Here is a 23,712-nt window from a genome sequence, read left to right as displayed (position 1 = left end):
CCCTGCTGTGTTTGTCCTCAGAATGAAGTCAGGCTCTCAGCATTCTCTCTCTACCTGGCTGAAGGGACATTTATCTGTTGGGCCACTACCCTAAAATTCCCTGGCCCCACTCTGTGCATAGCCTTCATCCATCATTAGGATGTCTTTGGGTGAAAGATCAGAAAGAATCTATCATGGAAGGGCAAGCTGCCTGAGCAGATGACACCGGCATCCTCATCGTGGCCACAATTGTGATCTGACCAGCCAGAGCTGGGGCACTGGCCAAGATAGTTCTCATTTCCTGAACACTGAATGTTGTCTAGAAGGATGTCTCCAGAGCCTGGGCCAAAGTGGGCATTTCCAGGAGCAGCAATGGCCCGACCACACCCAAGCTGCTGACACACAATCTCAGCCTCATTCAGGTCCCACAGGTCATCACACACAGTGCCCCAGGAGCCCTTGTGTAGGACCTCCACATGTCCTGAGCACTGGCCGGAGCCACCCACCAGCTGCAACTCTTGTCTATCTTCTAAACAGAGCAAGATTTTATTTTTGAGTTTGTTAAGTTTTAAGTAGCAGGTGATTTCTAGCTTCTGTGTTTGTGGCTAAGACAACACGAAAGCCAAACCTTAAAGCTGACTGATTTAATAATAGGCTTAAGGGCTTCAGGGTGAGACAGGAAGTGGATTTGAATCCTTGTTCTATGGCTTCCTAGTTGTGTAAACTTTTATCTGTAGCATTGTCTCCCTGAGCCTCAGTTTTCTCATCTGTAAAATGGGGACTCCAGCAGCATCTAGAGGGGATGCTACCAATGAGAGTACACTCAGCACCCAGCACATCAGGGTTACTGCAGATCTTGCCATATGGCTTTTGTGTCACAATGCTGGGTTATGGGAGGGCAGGTTCCCAGCTGCCTTTTCATATGTGTCTTGGATAAGGGTAGATTTAATCTGCTGAAAGGCACCTGGACAACAAGGGTGACTGTGACTTCACAGAACACAGTGGCAATGTTCTATCTGGACTGAAGGTCTGTGGCTAGTTAGAGTTATCTAATGTGGAGACACTGTAAGGACAACCTTCCCTTACTGTGTCCACTGGCTCTGTCACTTTGGTCTTCTTTCTGCTCTTCCAACATGCCCAACTCTTCCCTCTGCCCTGGAATGACTTTCTTTGTCATTCATCACATGCCACCTCTTCAGAGATGCCATGTGTTCCATCCAGTCCATTGTAGTACCTTCTCCACTCCAGGCACCCTCTACTCTCCCACCTGGCTCTTATACCCAGCCCTCATCTCTATCCTTTATCATCCTTTCCCCCAAACCAGTTTGTTTATTTTCTTGTTTCTTGTGTTTTGGTCCTCTTTCACTTACCCAAGTCCACACTAGAATATAAACAACATGGGGGCAGGGAGTTCATGTAACTATGCTCCCACACTTACAACCAGACCTGGTACATAGCAGGACCTCTGTAACTATTGTTGATTGGATAAATGGTGGTTTTGAGTTAATGAGTGTCTGGATTTCAAATGTTGGAGCTTACTTAGCTTCTTCAGGGCAGAGTTTCAAACATTGCTTCGAGGGTGAAATATACAAGGAATTCCCTTACTCAGATACAAGCAAACCCCAAACCACATCCAGGGACTTACTACCTGGTTTTCTGGTGGCCTAAAAGAATTACTGGGGTTTCTGCAGGGGCTCCTCAGCATCAGACATAGCTAGCAGGCAGTGTGCTTGCAGGGTGAAAATTGTACCTGGCTCTGGAATGACTGCCTGCAGGGTCATGGCTAACAGGAATCCCGAAGCCTCTCATTTGGATGAGACTAGGTTTCAATGTAAGCAAGGTATAAAACAGCCCAGCAGGTGGAGGAAGTGGAGTCTTGTCATAGGAGTGTTGAACTTCCACATTTCAGCACGCTGGACGGTTCCCAAGAGGCTGCAGATAGCGGATGTAGCCCTAAGACCCTTCATAGCACCCAGGTTTTCCCTGCAGGCAGTTAAAAGCCTGGCCACTCACACACAGAATGCACATGACTGACTCATTGTAACTTCCCATGTGGCTTTCATGGTGGGAAAATCTAGCAGCTATGGAGCAGCGTTAATGAAGTCAAGTGTGAGGGTTTTAAAAGACTGAATCACAGGCCTGTACTAGTAAGGGAGTCTCTGAAGTTAGAAACTGTTCTGTCTTTTAACCACCAAAAACTACTTGAAATTTCCTACCTGACTGCCTTTCACCCTGAGGAAGGGCATTAAAAATAGCATAAAAGCCAGTGTTGGTTATTATAGAATCACTTTGGAACACCACTGTCATGATGTGTGAGGAGGAGAAGAAGATCACAGTTGCAGGGGCACAGAACTTCCCCATGGAGAGTGAGGCAATCCTGGGACCATCGAAGATTTCAACAGAATCATAGGGACATCCAAGGATATCTTCCAGCCTGGAGTGAACAGACATGGAAGGGGAATGGCAGGTTAGAAACTTCCTAGATATTAATGCTAAAAAAAAGTGTGACAATCATAGAGATTAAATATTTGGATTATATTTAAATTGCAAACTGAAATGTAAAATATTAATTAACTTTTTCAGATGACCTATCACAACTCTATTTTCTCTGGCTAAGGAATGTGTGGGGCTTTCACCTACAATCCCTTAATAGAAGTTTTTAAATTATAATGGTTTTGGCCAATCACAGCCTACATAGGACATGAGGAAATACTAATTTACACTGCAACTAAATTGCTAACAGATCACCCCAATGATCAGTATGTAACAGACATCACAGTCAGGTTTTTCCTACTTCTATATTTCACAATATTTTCCATATTCAAATTCTTGGGCAGGAACAAACTTGATTTTATAATAAAATCAAGGCAGGATACAGAATAGTACTTGTAGTATGGCAATTATTCATGAGGGAGGCAAGGGGAAGTGATTTTGAAGGAACAGACAATGGGTAACATAATAGAATTTGGGGCCAGGCGCGGTGGCTCAAGCCTGTAATCCCAGTGCTTTGGGAGGCCGAGACAGGTGGATCATGAGGTCAAGAGATTGAGACCACCCTGATTAACATGGTGAAACCCTGTCCCTACTAAAAATACAAAAAATTAGCTGGGCATGGTGGTGCATGACTGTAATCCCAGCTACTCAGGAGGCTGGGGCAGGAGAATTGCCTGAACCCAGGAGGCGGAGGTTGCGGTGAGCCAAGATTGCGCCATTGCACTTTAGCCCGGGTAACAAGAGCAAAACTCCGTCTCAAAAAAAAAAAAACACAATAGAATTTGGAGGTATGGGTTCAAGATTCTTACCTCATTGTGGCTAGTTGTATCCCTAGGGTTTTAGTCAACAAAGATAACATGTCCTGGGGCATTTCTGGCTTAGTGCATATCTGAATCCATGGCTGTGGTAGAGTCATGATGGAACACAATTCAGTGCATGCCTGGAGCTAATGATCATGGAATTCCATAGTCTGGCTGTGTTTGTAACATGATGTGTGTCATATACAAGAAGAAGGGCTTCATGCAGACTCTTTTACAGACCCACATATTGGTGAGAAGATGGGACATTAACATCACACAGATATCAATGGGTTGGACTTGGGCAAATTAGTTATCCTCTTTGAGCCTCAGGCTCCTCATCTCTAATGGAAATGACAAAGACATCTATCTTTGGGCTGTATAAGCCTGGAATATGACAAAGCACACAAAGTCTGGGGCAGCAGTAAAATATCAGCTGTTATTTTATGTCATGGAGATTAAAATGTTAGTGACTTTGGAATATTTATTCTCTCTATGTCAGAGATGAGACAATGACACTAGTGTCTCCTCTTGCTTTGCAGAACATTTAAAAGATACAAAGCCCAAGGCTGGAGTAGATGGCTAATGTGTGTATGACAATTTTCTTACCGTTTAAAATTTGGATTCAAATAAGAAAGTCTATGAGGACAAATATTGGTATCCAGTATAATAAGGGCAAAGCTGTTGAGAATTTTTGTGATATTTTTAGAAAAAAGATAAAAAGAAACAGTATCAAAATATATTAATAAACCACTTATTGAATTTTTCAACTTGGAAGTAACTCACTTTATAGTGCTACAAAATTAACCCAAAATCTGACTTGAAAAAAACTACAGAACGTTGGGTTCTTCCGCTTTCACTCTTAAATTTTTCCCACTAAAATAAATACTTTTAATATGATTTTACAAATCAATATTCTTATTTACATAGAATCTTCTCTTTAAAAGTTTTCTTACTTCAAACTTGGAATTATGAGTTCTATGCGAAATTTTGTATCCACGTGGATCTCCCAAACACATTGGATGTCTGTTGGGTAGTTTTCTGGATACTGTGGACTAGAAAATGAGCCAGAGAATCTAGAGATGACCCCTCCACAAGAGTTACTTCCTCCTGAAACAACAGGAAAAATGGTGTTAGAATGTGTCCAACTGGCATTATTGTGTAATCCCTAAAAAGACCAGCTCATACAGTGGTCTGGTGGCGTTGGGATGCAGTTCATTGGCCTGGGTGGGCATGCACAGACCTTTGGCTTAGGGAAGGAGAGTCCATTCAATCTAATTCCGATGAAGCAAAAAGTATTCATGTGTGCAATTTCCTTGCTTTTCCCTCTCTCTCAGCACCTGATAAAGAAAATGTCCTATTTGTCCTTTCTGCTTACAGGTTTTCTCCCCTTCTCTAAAGTAAGAGTTTTGCTTGCTGGGGAGGGACAGAGTAAATCTAAATAATAAGAGATTGGAAGGAGAGATGAAGAAACAGAGGCCACATGTGCCTGGGAAAGGGGAGAGTTTGAGGAGGTTTGGGGAGCAAGAGGTTCTAGAACAACTCTGGGTTCTGATAAAGGGACACTGATCTGTTGGGGGATGTCATGGCTGACACCTTCCTTACTCTTCACCACTTTTGCTGGGTAGACTATGTTTCCTTTAACTCACATATTTGGTATGAGACTGGAACTTGCAGGATTTGGGATTTATAAGGCTTAAACAAGATAACAGTGAGATATAGTAGTTTCATGTACATTGTCATATTAGCATAGATAGAGACACATACATGTATGTATTTAAAACAAGATTTCACATGAAGAAGCAGAAAACCTTGAATCATCAAATTATTTTTGGAGGAAATCTAGAAGCACAATATGCTTTATTGACCTTACCTCTAAACTGTGAAGTTGCTTAATTTTTCTTTTTTTTTTTGAGACGGAGTTTCGCTCTTGTTACCCAGGTTGGAGTGCAATGGTGCGATCTCGGCTCACCGCAACCTCCGCCTCCTGGGTTCAGGCAGTTCTCCTGCCTCAGCCTCCTGAGTAGCTGGGATTACAGGCATGCGCCACCATGCCCAGCTAATTTTTTGTATTTTTAGTAGAGACGGGGTTTCAACACGTTGACCAGGATGGTCTCGATCTCTCGACCTCGTGATCCACCCACCTCGGCCTCCCAAAGTGCTGGGATTACAGGCTTGAGCCACCACACCTGGCCCGAAGTTGCTTAATTTTTCTACTTTCTGTTCCCCTTGGTCAACTTATGATCCTCCCAGAATCTTGTAAATTCCTTGTCTTTCCCGAGATGGATCGAAATAAGTGATGATGCTTTTCATCATCTGGTAGTTTTATCACCGACTGCATTTGTAAGCTACAGTAATGAGGCCAGGTCAGGCTGACAATGGAACCTCAGGGAGTTGGACCTTCTGAAATCTCTACATGTGGAAGGGGAAAATGAACTGGTGCCTTCTGCAGGACTATACCCAAAGAGGACAGGCTGAGCATGGGCCTCATGTCTGACCTGGGCAGATACACATCCCCCTTCCCAGCCTGCTCCTCTTGTTGTCAAGTCAGTATTTTTTTTTTTTTTTACAGAGTTTATTACACAGAGTGGCATCAGAGAAACAGAACCCTTGCCCACACCGTGTCAGGCTCTGTTGTGCTATGTCCTGGGCACACTACCCAGAGTCTGCCATGATGGTTCTCTTGGCATGGAATGACCATTTCAATTTAAAATAAATGACTACCTTTTATGTGATCCTGAGAAGCTGCAGAAGAACCTGAAACGGAATGAAGGGAGAAAATAATGACACCCACGTGAAAATATTTAGTCTTATCTGTAGAAATATAAAGGGTTTCTGTAGAAATATAAAAAATATATTTAAAAAAAGTGTTTATCGGGCCGGGCGCGGTGACTCAAGCCTGTAATCCCAGCACTTTGGGAGGCCGAGGCAGGTGGATCACTAGGTTAAGAGATCGAGACCATCCTGGTCACCATGGTGAAACCCCGTCTCTACTAAAAATACAAAAAATTAGCTGGGCATGGTGGCGCATGCCTGTAATCCCAGCTACTCAGGAGGCTGAGGCAGGAGAATTGCCTGAACTCAGGAGGCTGAGGTTGCGGTGAGCCGAGATCGCGCCATTGCACTCCAGCCTGGGTAACAAGCGCGAAACTCCATCTCAAAAAAAAAAAAAAAAGGGTTTATCTGTAGAAATATAAAGTCAGTGAAATATAAAGGGTTTCCTCAGAAACATCAATCTACTTGGTGCAAACAGAGGAGAGGTTGCACTGAAGGTGCTGAGTGAATATTTTCTATGGTTCTATGGCAGGTTGGAGAAGACAACAAATTCCTAGACATGCCTCCTGTCACAAGATGGGGTCTAGGTTTCCTTTCTTGAACCTGGGTGAGTTCTGTGACTGCTTTGCCAACAGAATATGGCAGGAGAGGCTCTGCACCTTAAGAGACTGGTGGCTTCTACCTCTCATCTCTGGGAACACTGGCTTGCTCATGCAGCCTGCAGCCCGCAGCCCTCAGCCCCCTTACAAGAAGTCTGAGTGTGGCCAGACGTGGTGGTTCACACTTGTAATCACAGAACTTTGGGAAGCCAAGGCGAGTGGATCACCTGAGATCAGGAATTCAAGACCAGCCTGGCCAACATGGTGAAACCCCAACTCTACTAAAAATACAAAAAATTAGCCAGGCATGGTGGCAGGTGCCTATAATCCCAGCTACTCTGGAGGCTGAGGCATGAGAATTGCTTGAACCCAGGGTGGCAGGGGTGGAGGTTGCAGTGAGCTGAGATTGTACCACTTCACTCCAGCCTGGGCAAAAGAGCAAAACTCTGTCTAAAAAAAAAAAAAAAAAACACACACACACAACAAACTGGGGAAAAAAAACTAACAAGAAAAAGAAGTCTGAGTGTGCATGGTCTCTCGGCAGGGTAGTCAGACTTCTGGCTGAGCCCGTCTTTCCTGCTGACCCAACCAAGGCACCAACTGTATGAGTGAAGCTCTGTTGAATTCTCCAGACCAGTCAACAGACGAACTCCACTGAGCAACACTGCTCAATGCTCTATAGAGCAGAAGGGTCTCCCAGCTGAGCCCTGCCTGAATTCCTGACCCTCAAAGATATGACATACATCTAAATGGTGGTTGTTTTAAATTGCTAAATATTGGAGAGCAACAGATAACCAGAATGGCTCCTTTCACTCAATCTCATTTTTCTCATTTCCCTGCTATCCATAAAATAAGAAAACTACAGATGAGTCTTCACTGTAAAACCCACCACTGTTGACACCAACCATGGCCCTTTAACTTTAGACAGTCCCTCGCTTCTCACTCATGGTCCCAATAGGTAAAGCTGGCCTTCCCCCCAAGAACATCAGGACACATCGAGGTCTTTTCCAGGCAAGTGTCCAAGAGAGATGCTTCTGCCAATGGCTGGTAGCTTGTCTGGTTTCACTGAGGCTGTGTAGGGATCAGCCAGGTGCATTCAAAGGGGGAGGGACGGCCTTGTAAATTCCAGTCCTGCCACTTTCTAATCAAGTTATCTTGGGCAGGTTTTTTGCTCTCCCTAATCCTCAACTGTGAAATCACCCTTAGCATCATTTCAGAATTCACAGTGCCTGTGGTTGGTCTGGTTTTTCTAATTTTTGGTCTTTATTACAGATGAATATTAGTCAATACTTCAGATAAGATCTTTGAAAAGGGGTGAAAGTCATAAGAACCCTAAGAGCATGTACTTTGGGGCCAGAATGATCGATGTCTAAGAGCATGTACTTTGGGGCCAGAATGATCAATGTCAAAATTTGGGTCATTAACTTGCTGAGTGATTCTGAGAAAGTTACTTATCGATTCTGTGTCTCAATTTTCCCTTCTGTAAAATATAATAGATAATGCCTTTTTCAGGATTGTCCTGATGATTAGCAATGACCTGAGCAAAATATCTCCCCATGTTTACTCTAGTTTTCCCTGGTTTTTGTGTAGCTGGGTCAATGAATGGGTAAATGCGATTGGTGGCCAAGAGCATTGACAGCTTAGGTTCAGATACCCTGGCTAGGCCTCAGCACCTTGCTAACTTTCTATGTCTCAGGTTATCTGGAATATATAAATAATCCAAGAATCTGCTTCAAAAGGTTCTTGTGGGGATTGTAAGAGTTATATATATGAAGGGCTCAGAACAGTGCCTGGTTCTTAGCACTTATAAGTATTTGCTGCTATAATTTATTATTATTATTGGAAAGATGCCTGAATTAGAAAAAAATATGGACATACCTGGAGGTGTGGCTGGAGGTAGGTCTTCTGCATCTGAATGCATAAAAAATGGTAAGAGGTTACTCTATTTGGGGCGACAAGGTATAGGAACCCAGAATGCCAGAACTACCCCTTGGGCAACTTCAACCCTCCTCTGGCAGATTCCTTAGCCTAGAAGGTTGGGGAACAGCAGCTGGGTCAACTCTGCCCCATAGCAGCCAGGGCTGGATTGCCCTTGGCCCTTCTTATGCAGAATCCCTAGACTACTTGTTAAGATGCATATTCTAGGGCCCCTTTCCTACTTAGTCATAATCTCTGGGGGTGGGACCCTAGAATCTGCATTGTAATGTCCATTTGGTGCTCCTGCCAATGAATTAGAGATCTTTCCTGTGCAACTCCTGTGGTGTCCAAAGCAGACACTTGAGAAACAGGCAGACACATGGATGGATGGATGAAAATTCCACCCAGGATGCAGTTTCAAAATGCCACAATTGCAGCATCAGGAATCACTGGCTGAGAGGGGAGAGGATACCTGAGCAGATGACACCGGCATCCTCATGGTGGCCACAGTTGTGTTCTGACCAGCCCGAGTGGGCACACTGGCCCAGGTGGTGCTCTACCCCAGAGCACTGGAGGTTGTCCAGGAAGATGTCTCCTGAGCCTGGGCCAAAGTGGGCCTCGCCAGGGCTAGAAATAGCCTTCCCACACCCCAGCTGCCGGCACACAACCTCGGCTTCATTGAGGTCCCACAAGTCATCGCACACGGTGCCCCAGGCACCCTGGTGGAAAATCTCCACACGCCCCGAGCACCGGCCTGAGCCGCCCATCAGCCGTAGCTCCGGCCAGTCCTCTGTAGACAGAGATACAGCATGTGAGTTCCCAAAAAACCCCACCTGGGTCCACCACTGCCACACTCCCCAGACTTTAGGCTTGCTCCTCAGATTTCTCATGTGTTCCTGAGTTGCAGGTTGTGGGGTCTTCAGTCAATTTAATTTTATTTTAAGTACATACAGATTGTCTTTTATGTTAGGCACTGATGATACAGCTCTAAACCAGAGATATGATTTCTGTCCCCAGGGAGCCCAGAGTCTATTTACTAGTCAAATGCAGCACTGCTACAGTGCACGATTGCACACTATGATAAATGGACCAACGTGGGAAAATAGGATGCTATGAAAGGGACAATAGAGAGGAAGGGGCTGGGGAGACACCTCTTAAAAAAGTGAGAATGAGCTAGTCATGGGAAGAGCTGGGGAGATGCCTTGAGCCAGAGGAATAGCACATGTGAAAGGGCCATGAAACACCATTTCACTCTGCTAGCATCTCCAAAAAATATTGACTTAACAAACACACACACCCATCATCACATGTAAAAAATCAAAAGTATTTTTAAATAAGACTTTCCAATAGAATCTCAGTAGTGTGAAAATCCCTGCAGTTTAGATAAATAGTGATCTTAGACCTGAAAAAACAAATAGTTCAAGGACAAAAATCAAGAACAGCTGAGATTTAATTCCCATCAATAAAAGATGTGACTGACCTGGACTGGTAGCAAGTGATCCTTCAGCATCTGTTTGTAGAGAGAACAAGTAAGTCAGTATTTTTTTTTTTAAATCCTGACTTTAACAACTGAAGATGAAAGTTTTAGTTCCATCACTATATGTGTTTATTCATCTGATGTGGGAAAAATTAGTCCTTTTAAAAAAACGTAGTACTGGAAGAAGCAGATTTATCTGTAGATAATGAAAATAAGTTTCTCTCTGGTTGTTGGTTTGTACTGAGTTATGAAAAAATGGCCAAATGCAAAGGTACATTTGGGATGATCTGACTTAAACCATCAATTTTGCAGCGGGTGAGTTTCACTTTGGGTGTCTTTGGGGGGACCTCAGATTTAGACAATCATCCTCTGAAAGATTGAGATGCGGGAATAACATGTACCCATGAGCTTGTCACTAGGTTACCTGCCAACCATGATAAGATGTCACAAAGCAAACAGACATACGAAGGCACCAACACGTAAGACAATGTTTTTAAGTATGCACCTGAAATTAAAGGTCATGGTTAGCACCTGAAATTAAAGGTCATGGTTAGCAGGTACTGACATGCAATTGAGCTGCTTCTCACATGGGCAACTCTATGCAACTCTTAGCCCTCCTAATTTGAGTTATGATTACCAATTTTTTCAAGTCATATCAGGTATCACAGCTGTTTACCAAAAGGCATCTCATGATCAGAAAGGATGATTAATAGACATTACAGAGGTGGCTAACTTACTGATAGCTACCTGTTGATACACAAGAAAATCCAGAATATATTTTAAAAGTTGTCACAAGCCAATTGAAGTCAGTCAGGTTAGTGCACAGATTTCCTTGGTGTTGTGATTGAGTGAGGAAACGGTAGTAAGTATTACCAATATGTTTAAGGGAGAGCTGAAGTGTTGCTCACATACAGTCTGTGTGTCAGCACCTGCTGTGGAAGCCAGACTCAAGCCTTCCTGGCTCTGAGTTCTCCCCTAGCCTTGCTACTGCAGCTGCCTCTTTCAATGAGCTCCTTATTCCCATCTTTAAAAAATTCTCACCATTAAACGTGTTATTTGCATGTTTCAGTAAAGCATACATACCTTTGGTAATACTACCAAATTAGAAAATTAGGTTTTATACTGAAGGCTAGCAGATAAAACCTCATCTATTTAACCAAGTTAGAAAAGCTACAGCAAAAATCGAATGCTACATGTTTGAGTATCCTGTATTTGCTCTAGGCTTACTCTGAACCCTCGCAGGGAGGTTTTGAAGCATGCTGGGACTGGCTGTGCCCATAGTAGAGGGGAGAGGATACCTGAGCAGATGACACTGGCATCCTCGTGGTGGCCACAGTTGTGCTCTGACCAGCCCGAGTGGGCGCACTGGCCCAGGTGGCGCTCCACACCAGCGCACTGGAGGTTGTCCAGGATGATGTCTCCTGAGCCAGGACCGAAGTGGGCCTTCCCAAGGGCAGACATGGCTCGACCACACCCAAGCTGCCGGCACACAACCTCAGCTTCATTCAGGTCCCACAGGTCGTCGCACACAGTGCCCCAGGCGCCCTGGTGGAGAATCTCCACGCGTCCTGAGCACCGGCCAGAGCCACCCACCAGCCGCAGCTCTGACCAGTCCCCTGCAGGGAGAGATCTGGTGACTGTTGTTCCCTGGGGGCACTGCACCCTTCCCATGGGTGTTGAGCTTCCCACCCCATACTACTTCCACGAGTGGAGAACTTTGTATTTGGTCAACTAGTCAACCTCTTAGTTGGAAGTTGCAAAGTCACTAGGATTATCTATAGCACTAAAAAGTCCACTAATTGAGTATTTATTTTTCCAGAGGTATGTGCCGATTTGTTTTGGCTAAATGCAGAAAACCAAATAATTGGCACAGTGATTTGTGATTTTTACAAAGTGTGTGTGTGTGTGTGTGTGTGTGTATGTGTTCACTCCCACCTTTATCATAACTCGGGAAGGTAAGTAGAGGAGTACTGGTATGCCGATTTTATCTGTGAGGAAACTGAAAGTTGGAGAAGCAAAGTGATTCACCCCAAATCCCACATCTGGTAAGCAGCCGATCTAACATCAGGTAACCTGATTCCAAAGTTCACAATTTTTTCTCTGCTATTCTATCTCACTCTCTCTGGAATGACTCTGACGCTCCACTTACTTTGCAAAAGTCTATTGGTGATGCAGATGGGGAGCTAACTATGCTCAGTACTGGTTATAAGGAGGAAAGATAGAACCCCACTAGAGAGAATTTGTAAGCTGCTCAGGCTTTGATGACTCTGAAAGGTACCAAAAAATAAACTTTACTCATCCTGGGATGCTAGAGCCAAAAGATCCCAAAAGTTTCAAATGGCTCTAAAAGTTTGGGCAGAGTCAAGTGTCCCATTTGCAAATAGATGGAGCATTTGCAGTTGGTCCAATTTCTGTGCATGAAGCAGATACAGGCGCAGACACAAATCAGGCGCCAAGCTGAAAGGACACTCGGTAAATGAATGAATGCATTTCAGAGCTTACCTGTTCTTGCTGTTACTGTCCTGGGTGTTGCTGTTGGGATAGCTGTGGATACAAAAAGACTTCTTTAATTAAGAAGGGACGACTTGGGCAAGTCAAGAGGCAGCATTCTGAGATCAGTCTTCAGTAAATGCCAAGATTCTGGCTGATTCTTTTTCCCTGCAATCTTGGTAACATGTGACCTTCCAACTCAAACTCTGCTTTCATGTGCATCTTTATGTTTCTCAGGTATATGTGATTTGACTAAAATAATATTCTCTTTTTCTGCTCAGTTACCATAAATGTAAAAGTATTTAAATTGTGGCATTCGATGCAAACATGCACACTTCACGATCAGTGTCCTTCGGGGGAAAACAGGTGGTGATTTGACTAAAATAATATTCTCTTTTTCTGCTCAGTTACCATAAATGTAAAAGTATTTAAATTGTGGCATTCGATGCAAACATGCACACTTCACGATCAGTGTCCTTCGGGGGAAAACAGGTGTTTCTTCTGTTGCTTCTGCTTTAACATTTTCTAAAAGTGGAGTATCTAATTAGGTGAGTCATTGGCTTTGATAGAAACAAAAAAGGGAATAAAACCAACAATTATCAATATACAGAGACTCAACTCTTGGTAGGCATAACTTGGTGTGAGTGTAAATGGGCATCATACTTGTGCACAAACTGTGCAGATGGAATCTCTCATCTACAGAAGATTTATCCAGGGAACTAGGAATCATCTATGAGAGACAGAGCAAACAATGATGGTAAAAGCACCTGGAGGGGGACACAAGAAGAAATCAGGGGGTGAAATTTGAGTAATAGCATGAACATGACTCACTGATTAGATGTGGGGTCTGCGACACTGCCTCTGCAAATACAAGGAAATACATTGTCAATAGCTGTTTGATGCCAATTACGGTGATGGCTCATTATCTGCTGTGGTACAGAGAGCGTCTCCATTGTGTTTTATAGCACATTTCCAAAGCTTGCTCAGTGAGTCACCCTGGCACTTGGCAAAATACAAGAGACTGTTTTGAACAATGTTTTGGAAAAAGTGGAGACTAGTTACCTGCAGTTTCATGAGCTCTGCCTGTTTTCTCTTAGTGGTGAATAATGCAGGACTCAGATAATTACTGAACCTCCTAAGCCTCAGTTTCCTCATCTGAGGAAAGAACCATGGGTCTGTGTGAGGATAACACACATGAAGTGCTTGAAATGCTGCCTGGCATACAATAGGGATTCAGTAAACGTTAGCTGCTATTTTGAGCATTTTGATCACTGTTGTTGTTATTAGTGCCTAACCCTGAGTACCTTGCACTTCAGCAGGGAACCTTGGCTTGGTCTGGCCTTCTTGCCACACACTTCATATTTGCTATCTCTAGGTCATGCTGCTCCCTCACCTGATGTGCTATCTCACCTTCTCTACCTTTAACTCAGCCAGCTTTAGAGGCCATTTCCCCTCAACGTTTCCTTAAGACTTTTAACCTATATTGCACTTTCTGTCTTTCCTAATGTCTTTTGCAGAGGTGCATGCATATGTCAATTTAGAATATTCTAGTACATTTATCTGTTCCATTGCTTGCCTTCATCTAGTGTTTCTATTTGTCCTCTACTCATACCCCATGTATTTGCCTTAAACATCCTCTTGGTTGTACATGAGCCGCTCTGTACTCTGTAGGCTGGGACTACAACTTCTTCTGCAGGTCCTAAAACACCTACGTAGTACTGGATTCAGAGTAACTTCAGAAAGAACCTTCTAATGGGCTGACTGTAACAAGATGTTCATGTAGCATGAAAAAGCTCACAATAAAGCAGCCCGTTATCAAGCATTTATGATGTGCCATCACTTTGCGAAGTTTTTTACTACCTCATTGCATGCAACCCTCACAATAAACCTAGAAAGTCAGGGTTTCTTGTTGTCCCCATTATATAGGAAAGGAAGGGAGGCTGGGAGAGGTCAAGCTGCTTGCCCAAGGTCACAGAGTAAGTAACAGGACGGTGATTCGCACCCAGGCAGAGAGTCCAGCTCTAGAATTGTTGCTCTTTACCGTTATTCTCACCTTTGGTTGCAGAATAATAATAAGCAATGAAGTTTTTTCCTAGGTTGTTGAAGCTTCGGAAATACACGAGGGTCATTGAGCTGGAGGAGGAGACGTAGGTGGGGCGGAAGCCAGAGCAGGTCTTTCCCAATGACTTTGTTGAGGATGGAGGACCGTCCAGGATTTCAAAATATTCATTGGTGCAGTCGAGACTGGGGAAGCAAACACCATGGATGCCTCTCAGTTTCCTCATCAGAAGACCTTAGAGGCCTGCTGTGAGGCAAACGCTTCATTTTGTTACTCTAAAGGTGTTGGAGATACAAGTAAAAGCCTGTCAGTCATTTAAACACAGCATGGGTTCCTTTGATCCTACTTTTTCCCTCTGAGAGCCATTGCTTTAAGGGGACGGGATTTTAAACGGAAGAGGAAACAGGAGGCTGGCACGAGATGTGCTCCTGGAAGCGGTCCAAGACAGCAGAGCCAAAAAACGACACAAAGTAGCTAAGTACATACATAACAGCTTAGGACTTACTCAAGATGTGGAAATGCCAGCAGTATATGATCAGATGCATTCGCCTTAATTTCCCACACACAAGTGATGTTGTCATGCATCTCATTCTGTGGGGGATTCCTAATCGCTCCAGATGAGTTAGTAATAATGCCACCACACCGAGATTTTTCTAAATGCAGAAATATATTTTAGAATTTCAATTGTTTCTTAATTCACATCTTTTCTTAAAAATAAAACTATTTCCAAAGAAGATTTTATTTGGTATTACTGTGTGAGTATGTCTTAGGATGCATCAGAAGTATTGACCAGTCTAAAAAGTCTTGCAGACTTAGAAATCAGAGGATAAGTGCATCTGAATTTTAAAACAACTCTCATCTCTTTTAAGAATTCTGCCATCCACATGGGCTTGCTGGAAAGAGCTACTATGCAATATCAGCCAGAATGTTTTTCTCCGGTTACCTCCTGGTTGTGGGCTCTGCAGCTTTGACTTTTGTACAGTCACTAGTAGTAATGAGTAAAGTACCTTCCATTTCCCAATTGACCTGAGCCAGTGTGGAGCCTCTGAGGAAGACAGGGTCCTTCCACTCTCAGTTATAATTTATTCAAATTGCATTCTTGTTTTTTTTTTTTTTTAGACGGAGTTTCGCTCTTGTTACCCAGGCTGGAGTGCAATGGCGCGATCTCAGCTCACCGCAACCTGCGCCTCCTGGGTTCAGGCAATTCTCTTGCCTCAGCCTCCTGAGTAGCTGGGATTACAGGCACGCGCCACCATGCCCAGCTAATTTTTTGTATTTTTAGTAGAGATGGGGTTTCACCATGTTGGCCAGGATGGTCTCGATCTCTTGACTTTGTGATCCACCTGCCTCGGCCTCCCAAAGTGCTGGGATTACAGGCGTGAGCCACTGCGCCTGGCCTCAAATTGCATTCTTAAAAACTCACTATTAAGTACAAAGAAGTTGTCCTTAGTCATCCACCCCCGGAATACCCCCTAATATTGATAAGATTTTGTATCTACCTGTCTGTCCATTTGACAATTTGTTTATCCACCCACTGTCTGTCTGTTCTGCTTCTGTCTATCCATCTGTCCAACATTCAGTCCCGAATTAAAGGTGATGCTGGTGGCAATGGAAACAGCTGGCTCCATCAGATTATCAGGATGTATAAGAACCAGACCTAAACTCCATCGGCCGTGGTCATCTAGCCAGGCTGTCCTTGCAACAGTGGTATTTTAGCCCTTTATCCCCAAGTGGTGCTAGAAAAATTCAGTGGAGCTTCTGAAGGCCCAAGACATAGGCAAGACCAGAGGAAAAAATGGCAGATGAAAAAGAAAGAATAGAGAAGGATGGAGATTATCAGAGAAGGGGAAAAGGTGAAGAAGAAAAATGTGCTCATGGTGGGAGCCCTCTCAAATCATGGCCTTGGGTACCACCCTGGCAACATTGCTCTATTAATGGCTGCCTGCCTGCCCTTCACTCATGGTGTCCATGCTGGGAGGCCAGACAGGGAGCATCACTTGATTATCTGGACTTTTTTCTTTTACTAGACAGAAATGGAATTAGAACCATAAATTTACTGGCATTTGTTACTCAACTTGTCTCCCAGAACACAGGTTGAGAGGGGAGACCCAGACAGGGCAGTAGTACTTTGGCTCAATTTCCTTGGAGGATCACATCAGGGCTAGAGCTAGAAGATGATGATCAAGGTAGCAAAGGACACAAAAGTCCCACCTGTGCCCACTGTCCTTGCCAGGGCAGCTAATGGGTGACCTGTCAATCACACAGAGGACATGAAAGGAAGTACCGACTTCATTATCTGTGTGGCAGTTCTCAGAAGCCTGATATCACACTTATTTGAACATGTGGTTTAGAATCTGGCAGCAATCAGCCTGATGATTAATTAGCAAGCATAAATGTTGGATGGTTTGTATCGACTTCCCATTTTTCAATTCCATGTCAGGTAGCTGGATGTTTGAAATACTGGGGTAAACATTGGCCCCATTTACTGAACACCTACTATGTGTCAATATGTTTTCTTAAGGAGCGCAGCAGGCAAGATGTAAGAAAAATAAAGCTCTTTTGCTTCTTTGAGCCTCAGTTTCATCAACTGAGAAACGGAGATAGTCTCTGTGTTGGCAACTTCACTGGATATTATTAGGATCAAATTAAATCATGTGTATGGAGACAATTTGTCAATATCAAGTGTCCTGAATCACAGAGTATCGTTTTGTTAAATTGACTAGGTTCAATTGTGTGTGGTTACACGGATTGGAAGCTAGCAATTCAGGTGTTACAGATGCCATACAAAGGTGACATTGATCATTCTTCTATACCTTCAACCCACATATGCAGTAAAAGGCAAGAAAATGGAACTAGTCCTAATACAGATGGGGACTAGCATACTTAGGGTGAGTTTTATTTTCTTTCCTGGTGTACAGAAGTTCCTGCAGGCTTGCACCACTTGGGGAGCTTGGATGCTGCTCTTTGCTGGTAACAAGCTGTGCATGCCAGTCCCTGCAGTTTGAGCCTACTGGTTAAGAAGGCTCTGGGGAGGCAATCAGAGAGTACATTCTTTCCTCAGGGAGGGCGTCTAGACCTCTTGCAGGATGAACTAGAAAGAAGACTTATAAGGTGAAGTAAGAGGTGATCTTTGGCTCTTGGTTAAGATCAGTGGAAAATATCCACAAGTGTTTCATCTGGTTAACAAACGAAGGAAAGTTGGTTCTACCAACTTCCTATTGTTACCAACAAATAATTCAAGAAAATTTGCAAGAATGGAAGAATATGCATCTCTAAACTAAAAGCTCAAAGGGAGTGTGTAGAGTAATGTGGGAAAAAAGACTCAGACCAAGGTGAAACATCATGGAAGCTCAAAACACAAGGCACAGGGAAAGGTCCTAAAAGGTTTCAGAGAAAACAAAAGACAACACACAGACAATCTGAAAGACATCAGGCTTTAAAATTCCTAAATTTAGGTCTTAATGTGTCTGGGTCTTAGCAATCAGGTCTGCCAGAAGTTTCTCTCCCTCTAATATTGTCTCCCTCAGAAGCATTTGGCCAAGTAGAGGTACATGGGATTGAGACCTAAGAGTATGTGCTCAAATCCTTATTCTACCGCTTTCTAGTCAATTACTTCTAGGTAAATTAATTTTCTCTGTCTTTCTGTGTAAAAAATGAGGGTGGAGCAGAGGTGACTTTTCTTGCAGATTTGTGTGAGCATAAAATGAGATGCTGGCTACATGAAAGCATCTATTTCTCTGCTTATGAGCACATGGTTGTTTCATAATGTTTCCTTCCCCCATTTTCCCAAAGACTTACCTGCTGGGGGCATAGGTGCAGATGTCAGGGTCACAGCCTCTGTTGTGGCTATGGTTGCAGATAATTCATCACCTGTCATAGGGACAAACAGAGGCATCCCTAATAGAACATCCTCTAAACCCAACTTTGGAAAGACCAAGTTTTGAAAATAGACACAGCCTAAAGGTCACAGTCAAATATGCAGCATCAGCTCCTGACTTAGCTTCTCAGAGCAGGAGTCTGGTCAGCATTCAGTGTGGCTTTAGGTATGGGAAGGAACAAGCCCAGGGCTTGAAACATAGTTCCCTTTCCCCATCCCCCATAGAACAAATGCCAACTGACCAGTTAGAGAGAGGGTTGAGAGAAGCACAGCAGGCTTTGTGGTGGGCACAGCTAACAACAGTGCTTGACCTGTAAGTATAAAACAAAGAGAGGCCTTGTTCACTGCTAGATACCTCCTAGCTACACATGGAAGAAAAAACCTCTGACCACAAGCCCAGAAGCAGTGTCTGGGTTCAAATATGTCCTGTCAGTGTTTTGGTTGGCTTCCCAAGAGGCAGATTCAAGTAGGGAGGATCATCTACTCTCTCTTCTCTACCACACTTATCTATCACTACTTAGGGCATAATGGGATGGAAAATCCAGCACTTTTAGAACTTCCAGTTAGTACGTTCTAACCCTTTAAACACACACAAAATAAATTTTGGATTTTCTATTTCTTTTAGCAACAAACCAGATATATTTAGTTAAATGACTGGAGCTTTTGGCTTATTTCTAGGTTTTTGCTGAATATATTTGGACTCGTAGTTGCTTAAACCGCAGGAGGCTCACATAACAAAGTAAGAAAGTCTCCATTTCTATCCTATTAACTCATAAAATATCCTTCAATTACTGTACTGTTTTACTAAAAACCCAAAATAATTATAACACAATATTAATATTTGATAGAATCTGCTAGTGAGTTCTCAAGTGTTCAGTGTACTACTCTTGACATTTCTCATTGTTTTTAATACATTTTATAATAAAATAATCTAACTTTGACTTCCATCTCGGATGCGGTAACTGGTAACTTAAGGGAGGTTAAATATTGACTTCCTTAAGATGTCTAAGTTTTAATCACTGGAATCTGCAAATAGGTTACACGATAAGGCAGAAGAGACTTTACAGATGTGATTAAGGTTACAGATCACAAAATGGGAGATTATCTTGGATTATCTGGGTGCATCCAATCTAATCACGTGAGCTCTTAAACGCAGAGAATCTTTTCTCACTGAAATCAAAGAGGTATGGCAGGAGAAGAGGCAGGAGACATTTAAAGCATGGGGATGACTTGGCTCATTGGTACAAGCTTTAAGATGAAGGGGTTATGAGCTAGGGAATGTGAGTGGCTTCTAAAATCTGAGAGCAACTCCTACCCAGCAGTCAGCAGGGAATCAGGGACCAGAGTTGCACAACTGCCTGTAACTGAATGATGTCAACAACTCCAATGAGCCTGGAAATAGATTCTCCTTCAGATTTCTACTGGCATCATGATTTTGCCTTTTAAGACTTGAAACAGACCAGCCAAGCCCACTGGGCTTATGACTTACAGAACTATAAAAATGACACATTGATGGTGTTTAGAGCTGCTAAGTTTATGGCAGTTTGTTATGGCAGCAATAGAAAACTACCATAATTGGGTACAGACTTACCATCTTACATGAAAAACTAAGAAACTAGACAAAATACATTAAATTATGGCTTTCTGATCTTGAACAACAGGCAGCACAGGACAGTAATCACTAAGAAAGAGAAAATGAACATGGGGAATCCTGTAATTACCCTAGGTTATCAACTAGAGTTCCAGTGTACAACAGAGGGAAGGGGAACCCAGGTGGATCCTGGCAGACTCCTTCAAAAGGTGGATCTGAAAATTAAGGGACAACAAAGTGGCTGCAGTTCACTGGGAAGTACTGGAGGTTGCCCACAGAGAGAGCTCCAAAGATTTTTCAGAGAGTCTCTCTCAAGTTTTATCTGAGTACTAATCAGCAGATGTATGTGGAGCAAATGCCCAAGACCAAGATAAGAACTGCCTAAAGAGAGGAGAGGGAACAATCTTTGGTGATTGCACAGGGATGGGAATAGTTCCTGTTCCTACTAGCCAAAGTGAAACAAGGTAATCCATGAGGCATTAGGTATGGTAATCAGAAGGGTATTGCCGAGTAGTGGGGAAAGTTAGCTCCATACTAAATATCTTTCTATTCCTGCCTAACAAAAGTTAATCACAAGGCTTAAAAGGATCAAACTGTTTCCAAGTAACTTGAGTGATTTAAAGTAAGATTGAGAATAAACAATAACTCATACTCAAAATGGTAAATGGCAACATCCGGCATCCACTAGAAAATTGCCAAGGATGTAAAGAAGCAGGAAACTATGGTTCATAATGGGAAAAATAAATTTGTGGACAGAGACAAATAAATGGTAAAAATAATATAATTTGTACACTAGGGCAAAAAACCATAATATCATACAATCAAGAAGGCAGAGGAAAGATGGAACATGAAAAGTAGAGATATATAAGATATAAAAAAGACCAAAATTAAACTTTTCAAGAAGAAAACAATAATGCCTGAGATGAAAGATACACTGGATATGATTAACAGCAGATTAGATGTTGCAAAGGAAAAAATAAGTGAACTTGAAGACATACCCAAAGCCAAATGCCATGGGGGAAAACGACTTAAAAAAATGAGCAGAGCATCAGTAAATTGTGAGACAACTTCAAGTCACCTATATTTAATTGGAGTCCATAAGGGAGAGGAGAAAAGATGGAAACAAAATATTTGAAGAGATAAACTCCTAAATTTGTAAAAACTGTGAACCACATATTCATGAAACTCAATGAACTTCAACCAGAAGAAACATGAAGAAAACTATCCCAAGGTATGATATAATCAAATACATTAGAATTCATGATAAATAGCATATCTTAAAAGCAGCTGGAAATGAAACATTGTATATAGAGGGAAAAGGTGATAATGACAATATCTTTCTTGACAGAAAGAATGAAATTCTGACAACAGCAAAATAACATCTTTAAAATATTGAAACAAAAAGGTCAACCTAGATTTCTATTCCCAGGAAAATTATCTTTTAAAAATGATGATGACATAAAGATGCTTTCAGGCACAGAAAAGGTGAAATAACTTGTCATCAATAGACCTTCACTATAGGATGTGTTAAAGGTAGTCTTTTGCTTAGAAGAAAAAGGATGCTGCATAGAAAAGATGTTTATTATAAATCCTAAAGTAACCACTTAAAATACAGTTATACCTAGTAGACAAAAGAAGGTAGACATGATGGAACAGTAAATTCCAGATAAAGAGAAGACAAAAACATGGTAAAAAAGAACAGGTGGAATGAATAGAAAACAATTAGCAAAATGGTAAATTTAAATAATTATCAAAATGGTAGATTTAAACTTAACAGTGGTGATTTTTAAAGTATACTCACAAATTATTTGATACTTCTTCCTTTGAAAGGTAGGGTTTGATTTCCCTCCCTGTGTTTTGGATTGGACTTAAGAACTCACTTTTCATTGATAGTATACAGCAAAAGTAATGATATGTCCCTTTTGAGATTGAATTATGAAAGAATGTGGGTTCTGTCTTGAGCACTCTCTCTGTCTCTCTCTCATCACTTGCTATGGTGGAAGAGGCAAGGAATTGAGGGAAGCCTACAGTTAGAAGCCATCAAAAAACTCAAGTCCTAAGTAAAAGAGCACATGAGGAATAAAAGACACCAATAAATCATGTAAGTGAACTTGGAAAAAAGCCCTGTGTGATTCTTGACTGTACCCCTGGTTGACTGCTTGACTATAACGTCATGAAAGACCCTGAGTCAGGACCACCCAGCTAAGCTAATAAGGTATGTGACTTACAGAAACTGAGCTAATAAATATCTGTCATTTTAAAATGCAAAATTTTGGGTAATTTGTTATACAGCAATGGATAACTAGTAAAATGTATTTGTCTGTCATCATATTAAATACAAATGGTCTAAACACCTCAAGTAAAAGGCAGAGATTTTCAAATAGGATTTTAGAAAAGCAAAACCCAAGTATATGCTACCTAAAAGAACTCCACTTTAGATTTAAACACACGGCTGGGCACAGTGGCTTGTGCCTGTAATCACAGCACTTTAGGAGCCTGAAGTATGTAGACCACTTGAGGCCAGGAGTTCAAGATCAGCCTGGCCAACATGGCAAAACCCCATCTCTACTAAAAATACAAAAAATTAGCCAGGTGTGGTGGTGTGCACCTGTAGTCCCAGCTACTCAGGAGGCTGAAGCAGAAGAATTGCTTGAATCCAAGAGGCAGAGGCTGCAGTGAGTTGAGATCGCACCACTACACTCTAGTCTGGGTAACAGAGCAAGACTCCATCTCAATAAATAAATAAACAGACCCAGATAGGTTAAAAGTAACACCATGCTAGCAGTAATCAAAATGTGATATGTCTGCTAATATAAGAAAAAGTGGATTCTATTGTCAAGAATAAAAAATCATTTATGCCCCCTTGTCATTCTATTAGTCTATGCTTCATGTATTTTGAAGTTGTGTTTTAAGATGAATAAACATTTAGGGTTGCAATGTCCTAGATACAATTTCTACTAAAGAATCAACTCCTTTTTCTGTGTTTCATATGTGAGTTTGTGTGCCACCTCATCAATGAGATTTCTCTCATCTTCTTTCTGTTTCCATCTTGCATGAGGACTGGTCTTACCACTCCCCTATCTATATATAGAGAAGGAGAAATAGTCTGTTCTTTCAAGCTCTGTGTTCTCTTCCAATGATATATTAGAGAATCACTCCATTTTTAGACTCTTGAAATTAAGAATATGAATCATAATGAGAATATGAGTGTCTATTGACTAGCAAATCTATCAAACAAACTTGTTTGGACCAGCATGTGTGCCATTAGAGAGATATGGATTCAAGTTTAACTGACATTATTTCAACTGACTAAGCCCCTGAACCATTTAGAGATGACTAAGCATTTCCAATGTATCTATTGTAAGGCAAGTTCAGGAATTTTGAAGTCTAGGTGACAGATGTGAATCTATTTCTCATACTTCCCTTCCCCGTTAAGTCTTCTTTCCCTTTTGCTCTGTGCCCCTCTGTATGGTGTAGTGTGAGGTGAAATAATTGTTCGATCTTCCAACCCTGGAGTGACTCAACCACGTAGGACCACCAAGCTGCAAGAACTCAGAGACCACCATTTGCATATGACATGTGACCACCTGCATGTGGATGAAATGCACAATGCATTCTAGGAAGATAGGGTCCTGGGAATTGTGCAATGGAAAGTCAT

The 23,712-nt window shown here is 42.3% G+C and overlaps 1 protein-coding gene and 1 long non-coding RNA gene across 14 annotated transcripts in view; one reads left to right on the top strand and one right to left on the bottom strand.

Annotated features, from left to right (window-relative positions):
* Positions 1-23,712, bottom strand: part of DMBT1L1 (deleted in malignant brain tumors 1 like 1) — a 102,116-nt gene that overhangs the window by 42,248 nt on the left and 36,156 nt on the right. For all 13 annotated transcript variants that reach the window (XM_054243417.2, XM_054243419.2, XM_054243423.2 and 10 more), the window contains exons 16-28: positions 18,706-18,774; positions 18,385-18,456; positions 15,092-15,239; positions 14,581-14,771; positions 13,359-13,388; positions 12,540-12,581; positions 11,336-11,653; positions 10,041-10,070; positions 9,033-9,350; positions 8,522-8,554; positions 5,994-6,026; positions 4,226-4,379; positions 2,196-2,413 (exon numbers count right to left, since the gene is read on the bottom strand). In XM_054243417.2, coding sequence (XP_054099392.2) covers positions 2,196-2,413; positions 4,226-4,379; positions 5,994-6,026; positions 8,522-8,554; positions 9,033-9,350; positions 10,041-10,070; positions 11,336-11,653; positions 12,540-12,581; positions 13,359-13,388; positions 14,581-14,771; positions 15,092-15,239; positions 18,385-18,456; positions 18,706-18,774 — 1,656 coding nt within the window. The remainder of the gene's footprint in view (positions 1-2,195; positions 2,414-4,225; positions 4,380-5,993; positions 6,027-8,521; positions 8,555-9,032; positions 9,351-10,040; positions 10,071-11,335; positions 11,654-12,539; positions 12,582-13,358; positions 13,389-14,580; positions 14,772-15,091; positions 15,240-18,384; positions 18,457-18,705; positions 18,775-23,712) is intronic.
* LOC144578770 (uncharacterized) lies at positions 191-8,398 on the top strand. The gene is made up of 3 exons (XR_013525166.1): positions 191-1,006; positions 2,262-2,446; positions 6,577-8,398. It is a non-coding gene; the product is annotated as an uncharacterized LOC144578770 (long non-coding RNA).

Source organism: Callithrix jacchus, chromosome 12 (assembly GCF_049354715.1).
Source record: "Callithrix jacchus isolate 240 chromosome 12, calJac240_pri, whole genome shotgun sequence".
Taxonomy (NCBI): domain Eukaryota; kingdom Metazoa; phylum Chordata; class Mammalia; order Primates; family Cebidae; genus Callithrix; species Callithrix jacchus.
The sequence above is the reverse complement of the archived record's forward strand: the minus strand, read 5'-3'. Positions and strand labels throughout refer to the sequence as shown.